At 48.3% G+C, this 25,406-nt stretch overlaps 1 protein-coding gene across 1 annotated transcript; it reads right to left on the bottom strand.

Annotated features, from left to right (window-relative positions):
* Positions 1–1,604: 1,604 nt before the first annotated feature.
* BMP3 (bone morphogenetic protein 3) lies at positions 1,605–13,493 on the bottom strand. The gene is made up of 3 exons (XM_058024424.1): positions 13,175–13,493; positions 5,247–6,136; positions 1,605–3,351 (listed from the first exon to the last, which is right to left on the bottom strand). Exons 1-3 carry the CDS (start codon positions 13,491–13,493, stop codon positions 3,160–3,162), a joined length of 1,401 nt encoding a protein of 466 aa, XP_057880407.1. The 3' UTR covers positions 1,605–3,159.
* Positions 13,494–25,406: the final 11,913 nt, after the last annotated feature.

Below are 25,406 nucleotides of genomic sequence, written 5' to 3' on the forward strand. Positions count from 1 at the left end.
TCCTACAGTGGGTGCTTCTTGCCTTTTTTCTGGCCTTTCTTGCCTTTTTTTCTTCCCTTTCTTGCCTTTTTCTCTTCCCTTTTTTTCTTCCCTTTCTTGCATTTTCTGGCTTTTCTTCCCTTTTTTCTTGCCTTTTCTGCCTTTTTTCTTGCCTTTCTTCCTGCTGTTCTTCTTCCTTTTTTTTTCCTTTTTTCTTGCCTTTCTTGCCTTTTTTTTGGCCTTTCTTGCAGTTTTTCTTGCCTGCTGTATGTCTGGTGCAGTAGAAAATTTCAGGCAGGCTCCCAGGGAGTAAATAGTTTTCTTTAAATCATTATAGTTTGGGGTTCTCTTACTCCCAGGTAGCCTGAAAGTTTCTACTACAGGGAGAGGAGAGGAGAGGAGAGGAGAGGAGAGGAGAGGAGAGGAGAGGAGAGGAGAGGAGAGGAGAGGAGAGGAGAGGAGAGGAGAGGAGAGGAGAGGAGAGGAGAGGAGAGGAGAGGAGAGGAGAGGAGAGGAGAGGAGAGGAGAGGAGAGGAGAGGAGAGGAGAGGAGAGGAGAGGAGAGGAGAGGAGAGGAGAGGAGAGGAGAGGAGAGGAGAGGAGAGGAGAGGAGAGGAGAGGAGAGGAGAGGAGAGGAGAGGAGAGGAGAGGAGAGGAGAGGAGAGGAGAGGAGAGGAGAGGAGAGGAGAGGAGAGGAGAGGAGAGGAGAGGAGAGGAGAGGAGAGGAGAGGAGAGGAGAGGAGAGGAGAGGAGAGGAGAGGAGAGGAGAGGAGAGGAGAGGAGAGGAGAGGAGAGGAGAGGAGAGGAGAGGAGAGGAGAGGAGAGGAGAGGAGAGGAAGCCATAAGCAGTAGAAATGTTCAGCCTACCTGGGGGCAAGAAAAAAAGGCAAGAAAAGCCAGAAAAAAGGCAAAAAAACAGGAACAGGGAATGGGACACAAGGATCCTGTGAGGAACAATGTCTCAGGGAGTGCCACAGAGAATAAAAAGGAACTGGAGTGAGGCATGGAGAAAGACGGAGAAAAACCAGTTACACAACAAGGACAGAGGGATACAGAGACATAGAGGGAAACAAGGATCCAGAGGGGAAATGAACACAGCACTTGGGGCAGGATGCTTCTCCTCCAGTCACTACACAAGTGCAGCTTCCCTGCAATTCCATGCTCAGTGTCTCCTCCCAGCTGCACAGGTGAACAAACAGGTACTGCCAACGTTTCCTTCCCTCAGGCAGCACAGACCCACCAGGAGAGCCTGGAATCCAAGGATGGATCTAAACATGGGAGTCGCACTTGCTACTCTCTCCACCTTTTCTCCAGCTTAGCCCTGGGCTTGGAAACAAAAGAGAACAAACATTTAAAAACAAAACTTGAGGTGTCCTGAGGCTGCTCAGGCCTGGGAGGAAGCCCTTCCTGCCAGCCTCTTGGCCTTTCCCCGCTCTGAGGAACTGTGGAAATGCACATCCAGACCCGGGGCAGACAGCCTGGGATGTTTTCTGCACAACAAACCCCACAGCCCCGAGACCAGAAGCCTGAAGAGGTTCAGGAAAGGCTCTCCCAGGCGGCCCTGAATGTTCTTGGAAACATCTGAGTGCCACACAGGAAAACATGGATTTTCATTTTAAAGCCGTTTTATTTTCCGCTTCTCCGGAATTCCAAGCACAACGTCCACATGACTGGAGGAAAACAATACAGAGCAGACAAGCTTATCCATCAGCAGTGAAACATGCCCTTCACCCTGCGGGTGCTCCTGTCCTTTGGAGCTCCCCTACAGTCCTGGCAGCTCATCTTTGCACTGACAGAGAAAACTGCAAGGCTTGAAGAGTGCTGAGATAAAGGAGGATACATTAGGAGGGCCATGGATACAAAATAAATTAGAAGCATCTGTAAAAGTTTCTTTCCATATACAAAATAACTTTTCTTTCTTGGGGGTGATTTTCACTTTTTTAAATTGACAGTCTGTACATAGATAAACCTTTCCCCAGAAAACATTAAAAAATGCTGGTTTTAGAAGGAAAAAGGAGCCACTAAACCCATCCTGCAAACTCACAAGCCTCTCCTCAGCTGAGGGTGCCAATCTCTGGGACCAGCCCTGTCCCAGGAGTGACACCCTGCTGCTGATGAGTTCAGGGCCCCCCGAGGATGGAAGAACTGAATCACCACCTTGCCAGCTAAATCAGAGCACCGAGTGCCCCTTTCCTGAACAGCTCCATGGAGGGTGACTCCAGCACCTCACTGGGCAGCCCCTTCCACTGCCTGACCATCCTGTCCATGAAGAAATTTTTCCTTATGTCCAGCCTGACCCTTCCCTGGTGCAGCTGGAGGCTGTGATCCCTCGTCCTGTCACTTGTTACCTGGGAGTAGAGGCCACTGCACAGCCTGGCAACAGCACTCTTGCAGGCAGGCAGCCCACAGATTATTTGGAAGACTGTTCTAGAACTCGAGGTGAGGTGAACAAGTCATTCAGCCACCTGACTGAGGGTGGCATTTCCACAGCCCTGGCCTGCTAAGTGTCCATAGCAGAATTCAGAGGGATGCCCTCAGCAGGGCTGCTTGGAGCTCCTGTGCCCGGGGCTGCTGAGCTCCCAAGGGCTCAATTACAGAGCACTGTCAGGGGAAAGGAACTCGCACACAAGGTGGGTAACCTCCTACCAAGGAGATGCACATCCCCTGGGCTTACCTACAGCTTTCAGGATGTCAGATTTGTTTTGCTGCCTTGTACTACTCTAAAACCTATGGCAAGAAACTTAGCTTTAAAATGAAGACTACTACATTTCTAACCTCCCCTCGCCATTAGTCACCATTAGAACAGAGATAGGAAGTACCAGCCTGTGCTGCTTCCAAAATCTTGTACAAAAATAGATCATTATGTCCTTTGGGCAGTCTCAAAAATCTGCAGATCCTTCCTTCCCCTCTCACTTCCAACAGGTATAGTCAGGTGTCATTCCCAAGCCTTGTGTCTTGATCAGAATCACGGACAAATGAAGTTTGTCTTCACTTCCCTTGGAACCACTGTTTGGAATCCATCCTGCTCCCACTCTCACTGACTGGATTTCTTTACATTTTCTTGTCCAAAGGAGATGCATGGCAGTGCAAACACGAAGCAGGTGTGATGAGACTCCTGCCCACCCCTTCCCCAGACAGCAAGCCCTCACCCTGGCATTGCCCACAGCCTCCCACCAAGGTGTTATCTGCACGCACAGGACTCCACTGTCATGTTGGGGTACACCTTCAGAACCACGTTCTTGTTCTCATCAAAGAATAAGATACTGAGGGAAGACATTTTGTCAGGAACACAGCAAGGCTCGGGGATGCCGGGGACGACTCCGACGGCTCTCACAATGCTCTGGATGGTGGCATGGTTGGACGGCTTCATGGCCTGCAAGAGAAAGACACGGCAGAACATGTCACTGCACCCACGCTGCCATGGATTCACTACTCTACAATCACATTGCTTTCTTGAAGGGCCCTGTTGAGACCCTTCAGCTGGAACATCTCCAGCCAGCTCTGCCTCATACTAAAGTGATCTTTTCCTCAGAGGAGAAACTTCAAAGGGCAAAGCTCCCTAAATTCATAAAAAGGGACACCAGAGCTTGGGTTTGCTCTGAAGAGAAAGCCAATCTGCCTGGTAAGGTGACTGCTTGGTCACAAAACCAGAAGCCATTAAGGTGTTCACAAAAATAAAAAAACAATGCAGAGAAATGAAAAGCACAAAAGTTTTTCTCTGAACCCTGAAATGCTTCCTGATCCAAGTATCTGTACAAGAGATAAGTGAGCATAAAAAATGCACAGGATGCAGCTTTTAGCCAGGGACTTTTGCTTTGGCTTTTAGAGTTGTTCTTACACATACAATCTGGGAATCTAAACAGCTTAGAGTGTATCCCATCACATGTCCCTGAGAAATACACAGAACCATGTCATTTTGGCCAAATGTTCAACTTGCAGTTTTGCTGGAATGAGAGATGATTCGGTTCTGGGAAAAAAGAGTCAGTCTTAAGGGTTAGATATGGATCTGCAAAAAGAGCAGGAATAACTGTGAATTCCAGCTTGTCATCTCTTTTGCTCAGCACATTAGTACATGAAGTTTTAAGTCCCCATCTAAGCTGATCAAAGACATTTCTGTTGGTTTGCTTTGAATCCAAGAGTACCTATACCCCTCAGCAGTAGCAGCCAGGGATTTATAAACAAGTTTTGGATTATCATACAACTCAGATTTCTGTATCATTTCTGTCTTCAAAGGGAAGTGAAAGCTCTGGTAGCCCCCAGCCACGTTCCCTTACTCAGCTGCTGGGCAGGATTCTCCCCAGAATAACTGGGAGCCCAACAGCTGTCCTGAGCCTGCTGATCACATGCCACAAGGCAGAACACCTACTGTCCTGCGGGGTGTCCTTGCAGCTGGGTTACAAGCAGGGCACAAAAGGCAGCTGTGAGCTCTCATTCCCGACAGGAGAACATCTGTGGCCCACAAGCTCTATGCCAGGTTATGCTCCCAGCACAGGTGGGTTGGACAGCAGTCAAACCAGCTGGCAAAACCAGGGCATGGCTAAAACATGCACATCTGGAGGCATGGGGGGGGTACATCTGTTCTCCATTACCCACCAGGTTGCTAACTCTAGAGGCTCACCCTCAGCAAGGGCATGTGATGTACCCAGAGTAGTCTGTTATTGCCTGAGGGTCAGGGTATCCCTCTGCAAACACACTCTCAGTAGCAGCAGATCCTGTGATGCCCAGCTTTGAAGCCCGCTCCTGCAGCTGGAGCTAGGCAAGTCTTCTATTCGTCCAAGGAGAGGACCCCATCTTCTGCAGCTTGCTTTGCCTGGGCTCCATCCCCTTGGGTGCCATTCTTCCACCCACCACTTTCAAAAGGAGACTCCCTTTGCTCTGAATGCCACATATATTTTGGAACCAACTGCTCTGGCTTCTCTGTGGCAGGACCAAAGACTTTGGAATGAAAGGCTGCAGTGAGTCCCAGAGCTCTGCCTTTACTGATGCCCCTCATTTTAGGCCAGCCTCAAATCCCAGGTTTAAGCAGCCTCCAGGACCTACTAAGAATGTTGCTAAGAATGACACTGGACATTTGGAGCAGAGTTCATCAATCCAGGTCACAGGGCTAGGAGCACATCAGCCTCCCCTGCTACTCTCATGCAATCAGCTCATACAAACCATGGGATATTTTGACAGTGAGTGGGCCTGGATCCATTGCTTTTGGATTCCCTCGGACATGGCAAACAAAATGCCCAGGTTATGGTAACAGACAGTGAAAAAGCATCATACCTTTGGAATTGGGAATTGGCATTCTCCTGAGCAGTAATAGGCGTCAAAGGACTTGGGGGAAATAATCCACTCGCTCCAGCCAATGTCTGCAAAATCCACCTTGAGGTAGCGCCGGGCGCAGCTCCTGGGCTCATTCCACTGCTTCCTCCTCGCCTTCTTCAGTGTCTGCTCATCAAACTGCAGAGTCTGGCTCTTCTGCAGATGGCTCTTCCTCTGCTTCTTCTTGCTCCTGGCCCTGTCTGCCAGCTGTGGCTGGAAGGTCTTGTAGGGCCTCGTGCCCTCCCAGCTCTGCTCCTCCCCGTACTGGTACTGGGCTCCTGGGAGCTCGTTGTTCTGCAGCGGCAACAGGACGTTCACAGAGCGTCTCCTCCTCCTGTGGCCTTGTGGCTTGGGAAGGGCCCTGGCCAGAGGATGACGGTGTCCTCGCAGAGTGGATACGACGCTCTCAGGCTCAGAGATGGCGGAATCGTTGGCATAAATCAGGATGTAGGGCTCGTGGGAGGAAGAGGCCCTTTCCCAGGGATGATGGCCGGGCAGATCCATTTTAACGCTGATCAGCAGCTCGTTGTTTTGCTTTGCCTCGTGCAGGAGCCGAGTAATGTCCTTCCACTGCCAGGAGAGGACATCCTGGTAAGCAGAGGAGACATTGATGAGGAAATGTCCCAGGCTCCGAGCTGGGCTCCCAGCTGAAGGAAAGGTCCAAACTGAAAGGTGTATCTGAATTTCAGGTTTCCTGTGCTGGTGATGGGAACAGCCACTGGGCTCAGAACAGTTCCACTTCACATGTAGCAGATCACCAATATAATAATACACTGAGGCTGACAGGACATTTTCAGACTCTGTGAGTGATGTCAGGTTAAAAACGTACACCTCCTGGCCCTCGGGGCTCCCTAGAAAAACAAGTAATCACATAAGAATACAGGCATCTAAAAATGTCATCCAGAGGGGACACAGGGCTGCTCTGACAGCCTTTTGACTAAGTCAGATACTAATCACACCTGAAGTTTCCCTCTAGAGCAGTCAGTTACACTGGCTACATTTAGTCCTTCCATCCTGGACACTTCATCAGTTTTCATGCCAGAGTTAGAAGGTATTTACTCATACAGCTGAAGGCAGGCAGATGGTACTAGAGCAACCCCAATAGCGCAAAGAAAGCCAATCCAAAACCAGATTTGAGGGGTCATGGGGTAGAACACATGGGGGACTCTTAACACCCACAAAGTGCAACAGCAAGGCTCAAGAGGAAGGTGTAATTTTTCTAAAAATCCCTGTGGGCTGCAGTTATGTCTGTCCTTCAGAGAAAAGAGAAATACAGATCAGAATGTTAGGCTGTAAAACCAGGCTGGCAGGGAAAACTCAAATACAGTGTAGCTAAGGTATGGTCTGCAGCCCCACCCAAGGGGCTGGAAACATCCTGACATGTGAGGGAAATGGGAGCATGCAGAATTAAACGCTTTTTGGACAACACGGCGTGTGTTGTCCTCTTCAAAGGGTCAGTCCAAGCAATGAGAAGCACAGAGATGGCCATGGACTAGGGATGACCCTGCCCAGGCAAGTGAAAACATCATTTCCAGTACTGATCTTTCACAGACATTAACAATTTCATGTCCTGTGCCTCCAGCCTGCAGTATCCCAATGGCCAGGGCCACTCAGGTAAGTGTGGCAAATGCCTGGACTCTCCCTGTGCAGCCCCATCCCTACCCCAGCAATCCAAGCAGCTTCCTCCTCTTCTGAACACTTTTGTGTCATAGTATTCCAATCAGTACATTAAAAAAAGCAGCAAGAAAGAGAGAACCCTTCTCCCCAACTTAGCAGATGCACTGCTTCATGGAATTATGGAAAAAACTCCATGTTTTCTTCAGTAGAACAGGGCCAAAAGAGTGAAAAGGCCAAATAACCTAAGGAATCATCTTTGTTTACACATTCAGCCTCATCTGGCAGCAGAGCACATAGGTAACTTTCTAAGTGCTGAAAACTCACATACCACTATAACAGATGCCTAGGGAACTAGATTTACCTGCAATTCCATCCCATTTTTTATTCCTCAAGCCAAAACCAGCCCTTGATTATGCTTGCGCCAGGCATACATGAGGACCTGATCTCTGCTTGGTTTGTAACCACTGATGTAATAAGGTTATTACACACATTACTTTTGGGATGTAATAAGGTTAATACACACTTTGGCAGGGCACTGAGTAGATCAGTCTCAGGAGCCAGAATTCGTGGTGTCTCATGGGCACCTGTTTAAGAAGTTATTATTTGCATCACTGCTGTATGCTGAAGGACAAGTTTTGATCTCAATTTTTATTACCAATGCCACTTAAAAAATCCTGCCTTTTCTAAACTGGCATATTGCATTGGAAGACAAAGGAAGCTCCTATTATTCATCAAGAAATTCTGGATAGCATGGGGCACACATAGATGGAGTCTATAATTTTGGTTAAAAGCTAAATTCCAGCCTGCAGCTCTATGCCAAGACAAAGCACTTGCAGTAGATGGTGCTATTTTCCTACACAACCACCTCCAAGCTTCAGCAGCTCTGAATTCCCCCATCTTTTATCTGCAAAATCACCTCAACAACAGTTACTAGTGGGCAGCACAGACATCTGTGGATCCACCACATTCTGTCTTGAGAAACCCAACTGCATAACTTGGGGTTCTATCAAAATTTGGGAGCACTGGGTCCAGCACACCACTTGTGTGACACCAATACCTGACTCCCAGGTGTAAGCATTGCACTGAAATAAGTGTTCCCTGGGCTAGAAATTACCCTTAAAAATTACAGGCACGCCAAGGAAGCTTTAAAATAACTACAAAAGCATCTTTTACTCAGGAAAATTTCATTTCATTGAAACGAGACACTGTTTTTGCTCTGCTGGAAACCATTCCAGACTGTTTACTTGAACCCAGCTCCTGGCACAGCAGCTGAAGTACTTGTACCTGCTGGATCTTAGGGGCATGGTTCACACTTCCTCACCTCCCCACACCAACCCACAGCTGCAAGGAAGGCCTGCGACCAGCATTAAAAACGTATTTTTAAGGAAGTGCAGTAGGTCTGTCAAGACCGAGGTCGCTGGCACAGGCAGATTCCTGTCACAAGGGGGATTTCAGGCATCAATAAGCTGGAATGAATCTGCTAACATGTGGTGTGTTTACCTTTATAGAGGATGCCCTGACATTTTTATGGACTGCCAAATCTATCCCACGGGTGAAAAAGGATGCAATAACGAGGACTATTTAGTTATACAGTCACCATTAGCCATCATTTAAAGGAGGTATTACAGAGGTGCCCTTGTGCCAGGGCCTGGTTAAGAATGGATTGGCGTTTCCAGTGCAAAATCCTGTTCTCATCACTTCACAGCCCATATACAAAAGTTCACTAGGAGCTGGAAACAGGAACAAGTTCCTCAAGAAAAACAGATTTGGAAACCAGATTTTCTCTTTTCTCCCATCTTCCTCTTACTTGGCTGCTGCTTCCTAGTTACCAATTTGTGTTCTGTGCAAAAGAAAAAGATGGGATGCAGTTCTCCCTTTTGAAAGAGCATAGGACCGAGTGCCAAACTGGTTTTACTAACTCTTTTAGCAAAACAGGTAACATCACAGCAGCTAGCAACTTGATATAAAACAGCAGCAAGTTCACCACGGACTAAAGCTATCAACTGCTCAAATAAACAACTTGTGCAGAAACAGCAAAGCTGCATACCCAGGACCTAACTTACATGAAGGTTTCATGGTACGAAACCCACAAATCTGCACATTGCACAGCCTAAGTGTGCTGCACAGTGGCCACTTGATCTCTTCTCTCTATATTTTAAGCAGGAGGACCACAGCAGGTATGAAGACTAAACACAACATCTAGCCCAAAGCTGGCACAAGCCAAGCAGGCTAAGGGGGTACATCCACAGCAGACACAAATACGGGCAGAATCCTCACAGCCATGACTCATTGCACTTGGGCTGCTGGGATGAAAGCAACTTGTGCACAGCCTGTGCTCTGATGCCACAGCTCCTCAGGCTGAAGCAATGTGTTCTAGAAACAGGGACCAGCAGGGAACTGTGAACACAGGTCGTTCACACGCATGGCACCGCTGTGAGACACACAGTGACAGAAGCCAGAAAATTCTGTCCTGAGAGGCCCAACCTACAGATCCTGCCCATTTGCCTCAGAGGCTTGCAGATTTGGGCCCATCTGCCCAAATCTTAGCTTAATGTTAGTCAAGTTCCTGAAAAATACCAGGATGCTACTGCTTGCATTGTATTTATATGAGTGCAGCAAAAAAACCCAGCAAACCCCAAAACTGAAGAAACACACAGAAGGAAAAAACACAAGTCTTCTGACCGGATATTTGTAACGCTCTTATTGCAAAGAGCCCCTGATACTCTGGTGCTCAGAGGGGCCAGCATTTGGCCTGGACTGGTTTCTGCAGGCTGATGGCAGCTGGTGAGCTCCGTTTCCCCATTTGCGTGGGCACTTCGCACCACAACAAAGGAAAGAAAAGCCTTTGGAAAGGGAGGAGAACATATCTCTAAAACCACAAGAATTGGCCTAGGGGAAGGTGTAATACCTGAAATTACTTGAACTTCAGTCATTAAAAAAGAGTTTAAAGTAATTTCTGACTGTATATCTTTACTATAACACCATTAGGAGGACCTTCCAAACAAAGTCAGGACTCATTTGCAAGCTGTGTTCCTTAAGTGATGCTAGGATTAAAAATGCTTTCAGAAGCAAATCTAATCTGCATTTGAGGCTTTTATCTTTCCGGTCTCTTTTATTTTTTTCATGCTGTATGTGACCTCCAACTCCTGAGCCTGGGCAGCCACCAGCACACCTCCAGAGGCAGTGCTGAGAGTAAGCACACTTCTGCTCAGGTCTCTTCCAGGAGGAGAGACCAGTCGTGTACAGACACCCCTGCAGGACCACATCTCCAGAGTTCCCTTGCCAGAACTGCCCCAGCGCTCCACTGCGGCTCATGTTCTTCCTACATGTCTTTTAGAGCGACAACGCATGGAAAACCACTCACTCCTGCGGCACCCACAGGTAAAGAACTGGAAAAGGCCTGTCCAAAGCAAAACAAGGACTACCAGAGCTGTCCCAGAAATGTCCTGCAACAGCGAGAAGAGCTGCTGCAGAAATCACACTCACATACAGAGAAACAAATTAGAGCAGTTAAGTCCATAAAAGAGAACAGTGCTAAAGTGTAACTAAATACTCAGAGAAAGATATATGTACATCCTCACTGCACTCCTCAAGGATTTCAGGCCTGGGGTTTCTTTTCATCTTTGTCACAGCCACAGGTTCCTTTTCCTGGGCTATTCAAAGTATACAGTTATGCACACAGGTAATTTAGCAAGATTAACAGGAAACAAATTTGCCTGAATGATCACATGAATGTTCATCAAAATCAGTGGCCAAAAGCCCCAGCTCAAACAAGCAACAGTCCAGCCTCGTAAAGTCTGGTGCATGAGAGATTTCAGGGCAGGAGGCTTCAAAGAGATGCCACATGGGGCTGAAGCTCTGGTTCCATCCCCTCAGAGAACTGAGCCACAGAAAGGGAAACTTGCTTTTATCAGGAATCAGGATGCTTGTTTTGATCAATCAGTCTTAGCTGGGTTTTGTTGGTTGTTGGTTACAGGGCCACAGCTGCCACCTGCAACACCCCTGTTCTCTGACCAGAAACAGGGATGAGCTTCAACAAATCCTATGAGATTTTGGTCTCACCACACAACACTCCAGAGCCTCCAAAATCTGTCTGGGAGATTGGGGAAGGGCCTTTCCCATGTGCTGCAGAAGAAGCAGAAGCCCCTGCAGAGGAAAAGCAAGGACAGAAAGATTCCACGCCTACACTTGAGAGCTCAGAAAATTTGTGCTTCAAAAAAAGAAGAGTTTCTCTCCTGAAAATGTCAGACTAAATTGCAAGGCTAAACTGCAAATGAAACCACTGAAAATTTGCTTCAAGACCTTTTGCTGTAGATGGAGGAGACATGGGACAATTCTGGGGGAACTTCTGCTCCCAGCAGACAAAAAGTTGAGTCCTGAAGGGGCTGGCAGAGGGACTGGTAAAATGTGAAGGCGCAATAGCAACATCACATATTAAATTAACTGATGCATCCCATTAAGTGGGAGACTGAAACTTGGAGCCAAGGAGTGCAACAGTGAAAGCAGAGGATCTAGAGACAAAGTAAAGGGGAATACTGCTGGATGTGCCATGTTCATGGCAAGCCTTGTCAGGCAGTTGGGCCCAAGAAAGAAGACAGAAAAAGTCTTTCCATTGCACCCACCACCCTGAGGAACATCAAATATAAGGGCTTTCTGGAAACAGATTTTCTGCCATCAATAACCACACAAAATAAGCTGCTGCTGCCAACGGCAAGAGAAAGACAACAGCTAACTGGTTAAATATTTTGCACAGTTAATAAAGTGTCAACAATGTTTAAAACCAATTTATTGCTTTGGCACTCGATCTGTGAAAGTATTGGAAGAGGAGGAAAGGGATTAGCAAGCAGTGTGTTTATAGGACTGCTGCCACTCAACATCAAGTGAGAGTACTAATATAATCAGAAAGACCACAGAGATGGGATTTCAACCAACAACATTCTAGGTTTAGAACAATAAATGGCATTTATCAGATATCTGTAACAGAGCAAATATTGCTCTGCTAGGGTCATTAACAACCTCTCCTTTTTTTAGGAGGGGGCTGTAGTGAATATTACATCCTCCCCTCTCTTGGTAGGCTTAAGTCAGTGAGAGCCAGGGACATGAGACTTCACGAAGCAAACAAGCCACGTTAGAAAGGCAAGAGAGCTCTTCAGTAAAAGCAGCAGCTGGGCAGAGTCCTGGCTCTCAATGCTCCAAACCCTGGGCAAGTACTCCTCTAAAGCCTCTCCTGTGGACAGAGATACTTGCAGGGTTGAAACCTAAGACACCAAAGCCACTCATTCCTCATTGTATTTGATCTCTGCTCAGAGCTGCCTTATAAAAGACAGTGTTGCTTTTGAAGAAGCAAGGGAGCCTGCCACCCACAGCTCTCTTTCCTAGGACAGGAAGGACCTGAAGCAAGTCACTGAACCTCACAGACAGCTCTCGCTTTTACTGATGCTTCTCTAAGAAAAAGCCACTGGGTCAGTGCACTGGTGTAAAGAAAAGCCAGAGACTGGCAAATGGGGCTTCTGTGTGTGTGCCCTGACAGCTGTCCCACACGCAGCAAGGTTTTGGGGTGCAGCAGGTAAGAGAAGGACATCCCAGTGATGCTCATCTTTAACTTCTGGCCATTCCATTTAGCCCTTGTGGAGCTCACATGCACAAAAACCACAAGAGGGAAGGGTTAGTTAGGGTTAGCACCAAAACAGTGACTTTTCTCTTTCTGCTGGGACATGGTTCTTTTGAGATGCTGGCATGTTAAACACATCCTCCTCCCTTACAGAAAATGTTTTTACATTTTCACCCATCTACCTGTGCATGCCGGTGTGTAATCATGGAGAGATGTAAGTGACCCTTCCAAAGATGCCAAGATGAAGTATTTATGACACCTAAGTCATGTTTCAACTGACCTCATCTGCCACTGCATCTCATTGTCAGTAAACCCCAAGCCATGACACGGCTCCGTCAGGCGCAGCTCAGCCCTTGGCTCCAACAGAAGTTACAGGTGCAGAACACCACTAACACACGGGGGACTCCGGAGAAGATCCGCTAATTACTCCACCTCCCTCGCACTGTACTCAGCTATCCTGATGACAGTGATGCTCGATGCAGAGCAGAAGTAGTAGGGCAATAAAGTACAGGACATAACGTAATACACGACAGTCCCCGCCGGAAGGGATATTCCTCCAATTCTCTCATTTCTCCCATTCACCGCGCTCTCCGGGCCCCACCCCAGCGATGCTCTGACCCCGCGGTGCTGCCCTCTTTTCCCGGCCGCGGAGCGCACTCACCTGCGGGCAGCGGGCGGAAGCCGCGCACCGTGTTTCCCCGGCGGAGCCACGGCCCGGCCGGTGTCGGCGGGTCACGGTACTGCTCGTAGAGCCGCAGCATGTGCTCCGCCACTCTGTCGGCCGCCGCCGGCAGCCCGGGCCGCCGCTGCCCCGCGCCGTCCTCACCTGCGGCGGTCCGGGCGCGGCCGGCCCGCACGGCTCCCGGAGCGGAGCGGCGCCGCAGCCCGAGCCGGCGCGGCCGCAGCGCGTCTCCCAGAGCCAGGCACAGGCAGCCCCATCCCAGGCACAGGCACAGCACCCAGCGGGCCGACCACGCCATCCCGCCCCTCGGCGCGGCCGGGAGAGTCCGGGACTGCGCGGAAAGCGCACTCGGGGCGTTCTCCTCCCAGAGAAGGAAAAAAGGGGAAAACGGGAAAAAACCGACAAAAAAGCCGGGCGGAGGAAAGCTCCGCGGTGTGGACCGCCCTCCCTTAGCGGCGGGGAGCGAGGGTTTAATTCTTTATTCCCAGCCGTGCAGGTTGCTGTCGGGGCAGAGGCGGCGGTGCTGCTGCTCCCGGCACGGCCGGCACTCGGTGCAGCCCCGCGGGAGAAACGCGGCGATCGCCCCGCCCGGCCTCGCTGCGGCGGGGCCAAGTGAGGGGAGCCGCCACCCCAGGGGAGCGCAGCCACGGGACGGGACGGACGGATGGAGGGAGGGGATGCTCTGGAAACTCCATCCCCCTGGGCGGACGGCGATCCAGGCGGAGGACGGTTCCCTGCCCGCCTCCACCCAGCCCCTCCCAAAGGCCGTACAATAACGTGATCGCATTAAAAAAAAGGGGGGGGGGGGGAAATCAGGAGTAGTAGCGCACTCACGCTTCTCCCCTGGAAGTCTGAAGGCTTGGCTGGGAGCGGAGCACATTCCACCGCGGGCAGGTGGCAGCGATGCTCACCGGGTTGTGCTGGGCTTCTGCCTGCCCCTCCTGAGTACCAGCCACACTCAGTGACCCTCGGCTTCCCCAGCCCGGCCGGGACTGGCAGAGGTGCCCTCAGCACCTAGAGAAACTCTTCACTACAGCAGGGCACGGCAAGGTGTTCATTGCTCGGCTGAGACAATCCCATGGGCCTCCCGCATTTGCTGTCTTTCAGCACCAGAGGACAGAAACGTCTCACTTGCCCTTGGCAGCGCCACAGCCTCAAACGACAGCCCAGCACACACGATGCTGTGCCTTACCAAATCTGCTTTGGAATAAAGGGGTGCCTCATCTGTACCTCGGGCAGGGAACACACGGGAGGTGGAAGAGGAGCCTCAGTGCAGTGTCACAGTTTATAAACATGCTGGTTCCTAAGATCAGCTTGGTTTCTAAGCTGAAGAGGGGAGATAATAAGATTGGCCTACAGACCAGCACACTGAGCTTCACACATGGCATTTTCAGCACGGGGCATTCGGCTTTTCCACGGGCTACAGCAAGTGTATCATTATCCAGCCCCAAATAGAACACTACGACACTTTATGTACTGCCTCTCAAATTACACTGACATTAGGATGGGTAGCAAGCACTGTTATGCACTGTACAAGCCCATCTGTAACTACAAGAGGTGAGTGCCCACCAGCAGGCAGGGAGGAAAGTGAAGATTCTCAACAGCACAGTAGTGATTTTTATATGCTCCCACATTTGAAGGCTCAGATACAACCCCTGGCAATGACTCATCCACTAACAGTGCTGAGGCACCAAAGCTGCCACATGCATCTCCAAATACTATCCATAGATGTGGAAACACACCATGTCACTATCCGTGCAAGTAGTACCATTACCTCTACTTCTCACTAGATAAGAAATACACACTAAATGCAATATAAAAGCTAACAATACAAGTAAACATAATTAATAAGTTCATAATGAAAACATTAAGGTATAATTGCTTTTTTTTGGACACAAGTAATAAAACCAATGTGGATCTGTGCAGAAAGAAAACAAAATGATTTAAACCGATGGCTAAAAAATTCAGAACAAGCAGCAGTCCCTGGCTTATATCCACAGCAGAGCTGTCAGTCCCAAAGAAGTATCTCTATGCAACTGGAAATTACCATTTCAGGATAATTTTCAGGACAGGATTTCAGTTTTTTCCTACTGTTAGAAGAAGCAACATAAAATAAAAATCCCCAAGCAACAACACACCACAAGTCTTTAAATAAAAACTGGCATAACTGAATCCTGCAATACACCTACAGCACCAAGCCGTTTGCTGGAAGATGTCATCTTTTGCACATCTCCAACATATCCTCTGAGCAGCTTCCTAACTCTTGAGATCAGATCACTGTAAATCAAGAATTACCTGAGTTGAAAAAAATCAAATAAACGCGTAGAGGCACTGTGTACTTGTTACACCATTCTCAAGCAAAAGGGGATTAGACAAGAACTACTTTTAGTTCAACATAGGAGCTCAAGCACCCTATGGCTGAGCTTTTATTCAAAATCCTTTGAGTGTTAGCAGAAAGCCCTGCTTATATAAAATTAACCCCAAATTTGGATCCCAGAACCTCACCCCAGCACTTGACTGCAACTAAGTGTCTAAAATAGAAAGTTAGCCCAATACAAGCCTGTTACAGCCAGCAAGGAAAGAGAAAGAGGACACTGCATGTGAAACAGAAAGGGAAAAGTGACTTCTCAGGGCATTAGGAGCCTTCTCTGAATCCCCCTTTTCAAACAGCTGCCACAGGCACACACAGGGTTTCAAAAATTCCTCGCTTTATGGGCTGTCCCTGTGACATATCAAAACACTCATTACATAGAGTTCTGCAGCTTGCAAAGTTTAGGAATATCCCCCACTCCATGAGATTTTTAAATGCCAGAGCCTTGTGAGTGTACCATCCAAACCAAACCAGGAACTCCTCTCCACAGCTGACAAACTTTCACACCTGACCTCCAAGAGAACAGTGCTTCTGTGCCTCTCTGCTATTCCTTTTCTGCTTCTTCCACACAAGTGCTGCAAACCAGTTATCCAGACATATCCTGCCCTCCAGCTACAGCCAGCACAACTCCAGGCCCTCTGGGCCTGAACAGCTCCATCCTCATCACCCCAGTCTCCAGCCTGTGCAGCGCCCTGGTCTCTTCATTCCTTAGCCCCTGTCAGACAGCAGGCTTCAATCCAAATTAAGTTTATTTAAATGGTGAGCAAGTCCTGTGCCATTGTCAGGGCCAGCCTCACCACCCTCCAGCAGCCCCTTCAAAAGTGCTATTTCAAACCTCCACCAAAGCTTCAAGGTTTATCACTTTCTCGGAGCTTGCCACAGAGTGCACAACCCAGTAACTCTGCGGCTATTTGTTCCCTTTACACAAGCACTCGGAAGTCCTGGGGAACAGGAAACCACAAATACTCCTTCTAGAGGAAATGAAATAATTACATATTTGCATAACAAAGTGATATTAGCAAAATCTGTTCAGCATGTGAAGGCTAACCCCACACTCGTGCTGCTATTTGCCTGGCTCTCAGCTGCTGCAGAGCTCACTAGGCACAGCAATCTCTGCTGCCGTGGCTCCTGCATCCAGCTCTCCTGGCTGGCATCTGGAGAATTCCCCACTGCAGCTCCGCCCCACCAGCCCTCCACACATCTGTTTGGCTGTCTCAGAAGGGCTTCTGTGTGCTCTGCCATGGCAGGGCTCCTGACACCGACCCTTTGGGGCAGTGGCACCAGCTCTGCCCAGCCGTGCATTCCCAGCCCCACAAGGCCACCCCTGCTGTTACCAGACCCCAAACCCTGGGTCAGGTGTGCTGTCCTGCATCCAGGGACCTTGTCTCATCTCCCTGGGGTCATCTGCTCTGCAGGACAACCCAGCCCTGGTCCATAACCCTTCCTTGCATCCCTGACACACACACATTCCAGGTACACCAGGTATCTAAGCAGCTCCTTATCCAGCACTGCCTGGAACCACGGCACCGATCCAGCACTGTCTGGAACCACGGGACTGATCCAGCACTGCCTGGAACCACAGCACTGATCCAGCAATGCCTGGAACCACGGCACTGATCCAGCAATGCCTGGAACTATGGGACTGATCCAGCACTGCCTGGAACCATGCCATCCATCCAGCACTGCTCAGAACTGTGGCACTAATCCAGCAATGCTCAGAACCATGCTCCATGGACCTAAACTCCCCGCACTGGCTCTCCCATGACTGGAACCAAGGAGTGTAGTAGGTGCTCCTTGTCATGCTCATGCCCATGGCCCCAGAGGTGCACACAGGCACGAGGCAGGCCGAGGTGGGAAGCCCCGAGCAAACCCCCTTGTGCACAGCCATTCCCTGTATCCCCCGTGCTGCCTTTTCCAGCTGGGCTGGGTGTTTGCTCAGGTGGCCAGCAGCAGCCTTCCCCTGGAGGGGCCCTCCAGCAGCATTTCTTCTCTCAGGCCCCAGGATCACACGTTTCTCTCACCACAGAGAAGCTCTGCTGCAGGACCTGTAAGAACTCTGCCTGGAGGCGAGCTGGAATGAAGCGCGCCCTGAGCGAACAACAGCCAAGGAACAAGAACCTCCCGTGTTCCCCTTCCGTGCAAAGCCCTGTTCTGTACACACAGCTCATCTGCGTGGCCGCAGCCCCTCCAGCACCTGCGTTTTTGTTTTCTTTGCGGTGGGAACTGCGGCTTGGCCTGCACTGCTTGTCCCTGCCTGCCTCGCACAGAACTGCCCAAAGGTTTTAGTCATCTGTAATCTGATTTCTGGGTGTGGGGAAATGGAGCTAAGGGTACAGCTTCCCCAGCTGCCTCTTCCACAGAGGGCCAAAAGGAGAGCATCTAATGACCAAACACGTTCTACTAAATAATAACAACCCTGCTGTGAATGTGCTGGTGGCTCAGCAGAATTAAGCTCTTCAGCACCAACCTCCTGCTACTTTCCAGCTTCACTCTGTGATCCAAAGCAAACACCACAACAATAGATCTCCATGTTCTTGCAAGACCAAAGATTCAGATGCCACATAAAAAGAACGAAATTATGATTTTGGTGGGGTGCTGAAGAAAGAGAAAAGAACTGAAAACATATACAGGCTAATACAACCTGCAGACCTTAACTGATGCACATAGTTCAGATGTGCTGGAAAAAGACCTACAACTCTCCCCTCCGGTAAGAAATCTATATTTCCAGGGATCCACTTGCCCATCAATGTCCGAAATCAATTCCCTTAAGGCAGCGTGCAAACCCTGTACCTGTGGTAAATGTCACAATTGGTGACAACACCAGAATCTCCTTTTGGAAAAAACCTTGGACACTTCCATCCACCTTATGTTTACAGCGAGAAGTCGTTTTGGGCTGGACAGTTGGCATTTGCTTCTGCTAAAGAGCCACAAGGCCTAAGAATACACACAAGAAGCTTTCATGTGGTTACCAGTCCTTGGAATGCTCCTCTCTTGATTACTGTGCATGTCCACTTCACTTGGGTCTGATCAGGGCTGAACAGTGACAAGAGCTTGGGAACAACACCCAGTGACATTTCAGGGAAATGGAGTGTAAGGCTGCCACGTTACTTTCTTATGCTCTGTCCTGTTTGTCTAAGAAAATCAACCTTTCCTTTAGAATGCAAGCCAGACCACAGGAGGGTTTGGGGACAGATTTCCACTTAGGGCAGAGTCAGAGCTTCCTCCAGTTAGTATTGGCAAAGGATAACAGCATGTCACCTGGGAGCTTCCATTTTGTGGTCATGCTTTGGATGTCAGAAGGGACACAACAGCAGGCACAGGTGGGCAGGGAAGCAGACGGGTTTCCTGAGCAGCCAGCACTCCTGAGCATCACTCCTGACTACCACTCCTTCAATGCAGATCCCATAGCTCACATTTTGAGCATCCTATAAGACTTGGATGATTTTTATAAAAATAGTTCCTTTTTACTAATGAGATCTAAGGATGAGCAGTGAAATGATTAATCACAAGACATTTATACAGAAAGGAAAATTATCACAAGACATTTATACAGAAAGGAAAATTAACTGGCATTACATGGGAGAAAAGATCAATAATCCAAAATAAGGGGAAAGATGGCAATATTACACAAGAACTTTTTACTGAAACAATGTTTTGTACGTGGTCAAATTACTTGCAGATCTCTGCTGCAGTATGGGAGATGAGTAGATTCAGCTCGGGGTACTGAGGAATTTTTCAACCAAATGTTTATTCCAAGACCCTGATTGCTCAGACCTCACCAAGGATGTGGGAAGTGCAGTTGCAAACCCGTTCTTCACTGGATCTTTAATTACTGACATAGCTTAGGCAGCAGAGCCTGGAAAATGCAGCCACAAAAGCCAGTAATCGCAGACCCACCCTGAGCTCATCAGGGGCTGTTCTCCGCCTCTTCCTGCTCCTCCCTCTCCTTACAATTTTAGAGATGCCAGGTCTTTCCCAAATAGCAGTTTTGGAAGCTTTTACAAGGAGTTAAAGCAGATGTCCCCCCTATCCCATCAGCTCTGTTTCCTGCAAGTCAATCACCAAGAAACAGCCTCTGGCCTCCTGGGCACAGGTACGGGCACGGCCACAGCTATTTCCACTATTTCCTGGTGGAACTCAGAGGGAAAGCAGTTCTTCAGACACCTGTGTGTGGCAGCAATCACAGCAGCAGCACCAGGAGCAGCACACAAGCCTCTGGCTGATGCCCAGACACCAAACCAGACAATACAGGGAGGGCAGGATAGCATATTCCCTAAGTCACAACTCTTTCTCCCCTAAGATTTTAGTCATCTGTAGTTTCCATTTCCCTACTGTAAATATATAGGGTTAGTTAATCTGAAACTGTAAAAAGCCCATCTTCTCTCAGAAGAGATTTGATCTTTCTTATGAGATTGAAGTTGAAACGGTAAAAAAGAGAGAAATTTAAAGAGAAAAGCAGTATTTGGTGTAGTTAAAGACAAGCCAGATGTGGAACCATACATCTTCAAATAAAACATTTACAGAGTTGGCAGCAATGGATTTTTACATCTCACACATGCAAACATCGAGTCTGAATGTACTCTCTCCTCCCTACTATGCATCTATCCAACATCTATCTTGCCCCCTCCTGCTTTTTGCATTCCTAGGGATTATCCCCTGGACTCCTGCATGGCACCTCCTCACATCAGCACAGTGTCCTACTTTCACTTCCCAAATATGTGAAGACTGTAACAAAAATACTGGATGCCCAATGAGAGACAGCAACACACATGATTAGAAGAGTGAAAAATCTTCCAAAAATCAGGGCATGCTACCTGTGAGTGCAGACATCAAGCCTCATACATGGGGACCACCACTATACAAGAATACAGAGCCACTTGTAAATGTTGAGAAGATATTTTTCCCCAATATGGCCACAGGCAGGGAGCAACAGCGGCCTGCCTTGGCTTTGTTCTCATCAGGCTCTCCAGTTTCACCCCTTTGCCACCCATTTCCCCTGGAAGCTGGTAGATCACAGTGACAGCTGTCTGTCACACGTGAGCCGCTCCTGTCACCAACTCCACGGGATCCACATAGCATCCCACGCCTTCCAGAGGCTTTGGGCTGGACTCTGGGGTTACCACCCCTCTCCCCTGCATGGGGTCACTGCTGCCTTTGTGCTCCACAGGCACAGCTGGAGCTCTGTTTAGCCTCCACTCCCTCCTTCCCTCTCCAGCTCTGGATGTGTGGGCCTACAGCAGATCTCCTCACTGCTCTTAAACCCACAGAGTAGAGCAGGGAAGGGAGAAGTTGCCTTCTGCCCCACGTTGGGAATGGCTTGCTAGCCATGACTTGGCCTGCAGGTCCTTACAGATTACCAGATTGTATCTCTGAATACACCCAAGAACACAAGGGGAGGGAATTCCAACCCCAGCCAGGTGCTCGCCCACTGGCAGCGAGCAGAGTGCAGCAGTGGCGTGAGGAGAAGGGCAGAACAAGGGGATGGTTCTTGTGATAACCGTGCCCAAGGTGCCGCTCCCGAGCGCCCACGGTCCTGACCGGGCCTCCCTGCTCAGCCTGATGTGTGCTGGGCCCAGAGTAAATGGGTTTCACTGCTGATGAGATAAAGGAGGGACTTCATTAGTCCAGGGGAAAATCTAGGAGCCAGGTGCTGCAGCAGAACAGCTCCTTGCCTGGCTCTGGTTTAGAAAACAGCATGCACATGTAAGAACAACAGAAAATGCAGCAGTCACGAGTGAAGCCTGAGGACACAACAGCACCCAGCTCACAGTTTCACAAACAGCACACCTAGCACGCTGCCACAGAAAACCAATAAACCAGGCAGTTCACACACAACCCAGAGTGCCATTCCACTGCAAGACATTCCCTCCATCCTCCTTCATTAGGAGAGGCACCCCAAGTACGGTTCATCAGATAAGGGAACCCAAACTTGGCCTTTCACTGTGCTGCTTCATTCAAAACACTTTTTTTTTGCTATGGTTTGATAAAGTGAACATTCTCCATTTTCTTTGAACAAACTGTACTACACTTGTTTCTCATCAGATTACATAAATTAGCTGAGAGGGAATGGATTCAATTACAGACCAGATTCCAGACCTCTTAAGAACTGACTGCCTAACACATTCCTTTCATTTAACAAACTGGAACCAAATGAGGATTATCTCATATAAATAATACTCCCTCGATAGGGAGATGCAGTAAAATGGCAAAAATACTCAGAGGAACCACGCAGATCAAATACAAGAGCCTCTGATATTACCCTCTGGATTTGAAGTATGAACATCATATAAACTTCATCGTTCAGTATTTTTGCTTTGTATTGGGAACAAGAATTTGATTCAAAGGCTTCAACTCAAGACAAAGTTTCATATCTTCTGACAGCCTCAGACAGCCAAGGGAAAAACACGTTTCAGCAAAGTAGGCCTTTCCACATTGAAAAGATAATTTGGTATCTCTGCACGCCATACAAACCTGTCCTGAAAAACCCAAGATTTACAGTCTCCCAAGCGACTCAGAGTAAGCATGACCAAGAGCAAGGGCTTTACAGCGCTCAGAAGTGAGGCAGCTTCCCAGACACTCATTCTTTAGGGAGGCAGCACTGTCCAACAACTGAACCTGCTAGGGCAGCTCTCAGGAACAACCCATCCTGACAGAAACACTTGCCCAGCCTTTCAGCCTGATCACCACACCAGCCACCTCTAGTAAGGATTTTTTCTATCTGCCTAAACACATGAGCAGCCTGGGAAGAAAATGGCAAGGAAAAGACTTGGATTCGGAGGTCAATAAAGGACTGAAAGCTGAAGGCACAATGTTATACAAGGTGTCAATTATCACATTAGCAAACAGTGCTCTGGACACGTTTGAAGGGCCTGGTTAGAACACAGAGGCAGATTACCTGTGAGCAAATGTTTTTTAGATTGCTAAAGAATGGCTGAAGACAGTTTTGATGTCAGCCCATGCAATTACAACTTGTCTAATCCTCCAGCTGTATTTAACCTGGCATGCAACTACAAATCCCAGATTCAGCAGGTAAGTCTCACACATCAGACTCGATCCAAGAAACAGGATGTTTTTACCCACTCTGTGAAAAGGTTTCCAGGGGACACGGCAAGTTCTCTGCCAACACCAATCTTTAAATCAGTGCAGTACTAGCCAAGACTTTCTTCCTGGGCTTCTTCTTACCTGTCCCTCCATGTGTCCAAAAGCTTTCTCAGTATTTTAGGAACCTCAGTAACTACTGTGCACACACAGACACAAATAAAGCAAACAAACTGTCCTGGCACTTAATCTGAACATCCCTTTATGTTCAGTGGGAAGGTAAAAATGTAGTTTTGCACGTGCCACATTCCACCTATAAAACCCCAGACATGGGAGATGCTCTACCCCCCGTTCCTCCATTTCTTTTAGGAAATAAGTTAAATGAAACATCACCTGAAGCTACATTCTTCCTCTAGAAGGGATGAACGTGCTGGCCTGTCCATTGAGCCTGCAGTGTGCCCTAGTTTATACCCAGCAAAAATGGTAAAAGTGGTTGAAGCATACATGAAATGAGACTTCTTCCACAGAGAGCAACTCAAGACTAAGTAAACCTACTGAGTACAAAGAGGACATTTCCCCTTTGATGGATGTGACAACAACAATTTTAAAAGGCTTCTTTTATTAAAAGGTTCCTAATACGTAGAAAGGAGTACTCATGCAAAGCAGACACAGAGTTATGTTCACACCTGCTCTTATTTTGGTCCTAAACAGAAATTGTCGGCTTACCCCTGAGATCTAAAAGCACAAAATCCCAATTTTTGCTTCCCACCTCAATTGTGTTGAGATATTTCCGTGTCTGTCTCTGCTGAGTGACCCCTGAACAAACCACCCAGACCCCTCACTTGCCACTCTGGCCCCTCCAACCCTTTGACCTGCCTGTGAGCTCCGTAAGGAACACGAGGCAGTGATGTGATTTACAGAAAATGCTCTCAGAAAATTAAGAAAGCACATTAACACCTCCATACCCTCTGCCTGGGGACTGCACGTAGCTGTTGATAGCTTACTTTCTAAGCCATGGGAAGAGGAGACTCCCAAAAGGATGCACTTGGGAAGGCTTTTCCCACAGGTCCCAGGCTGTATCTGCTGCATACATACACAATACTCAAACAGGCTAATAGACACCTTGGACACCTATTTTTAAGCAAGGGTGGTTTGTCTGGCCATCTGCAGTGCTACTGTCCATGCAATGCCCACCCCAGAAAGGTAGGAAGAGTGAGAATGCTATTTTATTTGGAATGCCCCTCAGCAGCCAAAGCTGAACTGACTCACCCTAATGTTCACAACAGAGTTTTTTCAGAGAGGTGTTGGGCTGGGAGCTGGTTAGTGCACACCTCTGCTCTGTGTCCTGACCAGAGCAGGCAGCAGGCTCCCCCAGCCCTTTCTCTTCCAAAGCACCCCCTGCACTGTTTCAGTTCTAACAGCCAATGACTTTCATAGCAAAAATCTGATACTTTAAACTTTAAAGGAAACAAAGGACAGAGCAAATCTGATAAAACATCCAGAAGCAATGCTGATTAGGACAGGGCAGCTGAATAGAGCTAGGCTGGCAGAAGGCAAATCTTTATCTCACACTACCACACTCAAAAAGCACCAGTTGACAGAAGGGCTGCTGCATCCAGGAATCCACAGAGAAAACCCTAAGGGCAGAAAGCAGAGGTCACTATGCAGGTGAGGCATAAGAGTATCTGCTAGCTGCACACGTGTTTGTTTTTACGCAACTGAAATCAAGTGATACTTCTTTACTGAACATGGGAAAATGGAAACAATACCACATGGAACCCTTTCAAAAACAATTTTTTATTTTAACAGCAGCAGATTTCTAGAGTGTAATGGTTTATCTGGCAAGCCTTTATTTTACTTGAGACACGTTTCCTTTTCCAATTTCACGTTTAATTCCTTCAAAACATGTGTTACTCATTTTGCAGTTTTGTAGCCTTGATGCTGCTGATGAGAAGAGCCAGAAGAACCTCCTGCAGTACTTCTGACCATCTTGAAAAAGTCTCCTCTCTATCCTCAGCACCTCCTTTTTTGGGACAACTGATTTATGCCTCTGCAGAGCCAGGCATGAGCCCAGAGGAAAAACAAGAGGAAAAATAGAGTAAGGGCACTACATCTGCCACGGACACAGTAGTCAGTACCACACAGTACACAGTACCATGGGCAGCCAGGCACCTGAGAGGCAATCACAGCTTTAAAGCAATGCTGTGACCCGAGCAGTGCTGTCCGAGCGCCGACGCTGCGGTGCCACCTGCCATGGCCAGCACAAAGAGAACGCACCAGCACCTGCTGCTTACAAAGCAGCCTTCTAGAAACCATCCAGGCAGTGTGAGCTACATGTCATCCCCAAGTTCCAGCAACCAGCATCACTTGGAGCCTCTGCGAGAGCAAGGGGAATATCGGAAGGGCCACGCATTACAGATCACATTTCGGAGGTCTGCCCCTCAAAACTACCTGTCTGTGATGCTTCTCCATCTGTCAACATCACTTCTCTCCTCACCTGTGATTCATTTCTAATCACCCAGAAATATTCACTTATTCAACTAGGAATCAGCTGAATTTTCTATATTTCTTTCCAACTGTAATTGTCACACCTTTTTGCCCTGACAGGATTTGTACTAATCTGCACTTTTTCCTCCCAAAATGATACAGCTGTTGACAGCAAAGTAACTGAGAGAATAAATATAACAGGAAATTCATAAAGAGGAAAATCATGTCCCAGAAGTCTCTTCTTTATTCTTCTGATTTGTCTCTCACACAACAAATTCTATTAAGTGCAAAGATTGTGCTTCGTGTCCACCCTTG

Source organism: Melospiza georgiana, chromosome 5, assembly GCF_028018845.1.
Source record: "Melospiza georgiana isolate bMelGeo1 chromosome 5, bMelGeo1.pri, whole genome shotgun sequence".
NCBI classification, from domain to species: domain Eukaryota; kingdom Metazoa; phylum Chordata; class Aves; order Passeriformes; family Passerellidae; genus Melospiza; species Melospiza georgiana.

Excerpts from the sequence above, each read along its gene's own strand:
- BMP3 (XM_058024424.1), bottom strand. The coding sequence starts at position 13,493 with ATGGCGTGGTCGGCCCGCTGGGTGCTGTGCCTGTGCCTGGGATGGGGC. Across the intron at positions 6,137-13,174 it reads CTTCCGCCCGCTGCCCGCAG|GGAGCCCCGAGGGCCAGGAG; the intron begins GTGAGTGCGCTC and ends TTGTTTTTCTAG. Across the intron at positions 3,352-5,246 it reads GCCAATTCCCAATTCCAAAG|GCCATGAAGCCGTCCAACCA; the intron begins GTATGATGCTTT and ends TTTCTCTTGCAG.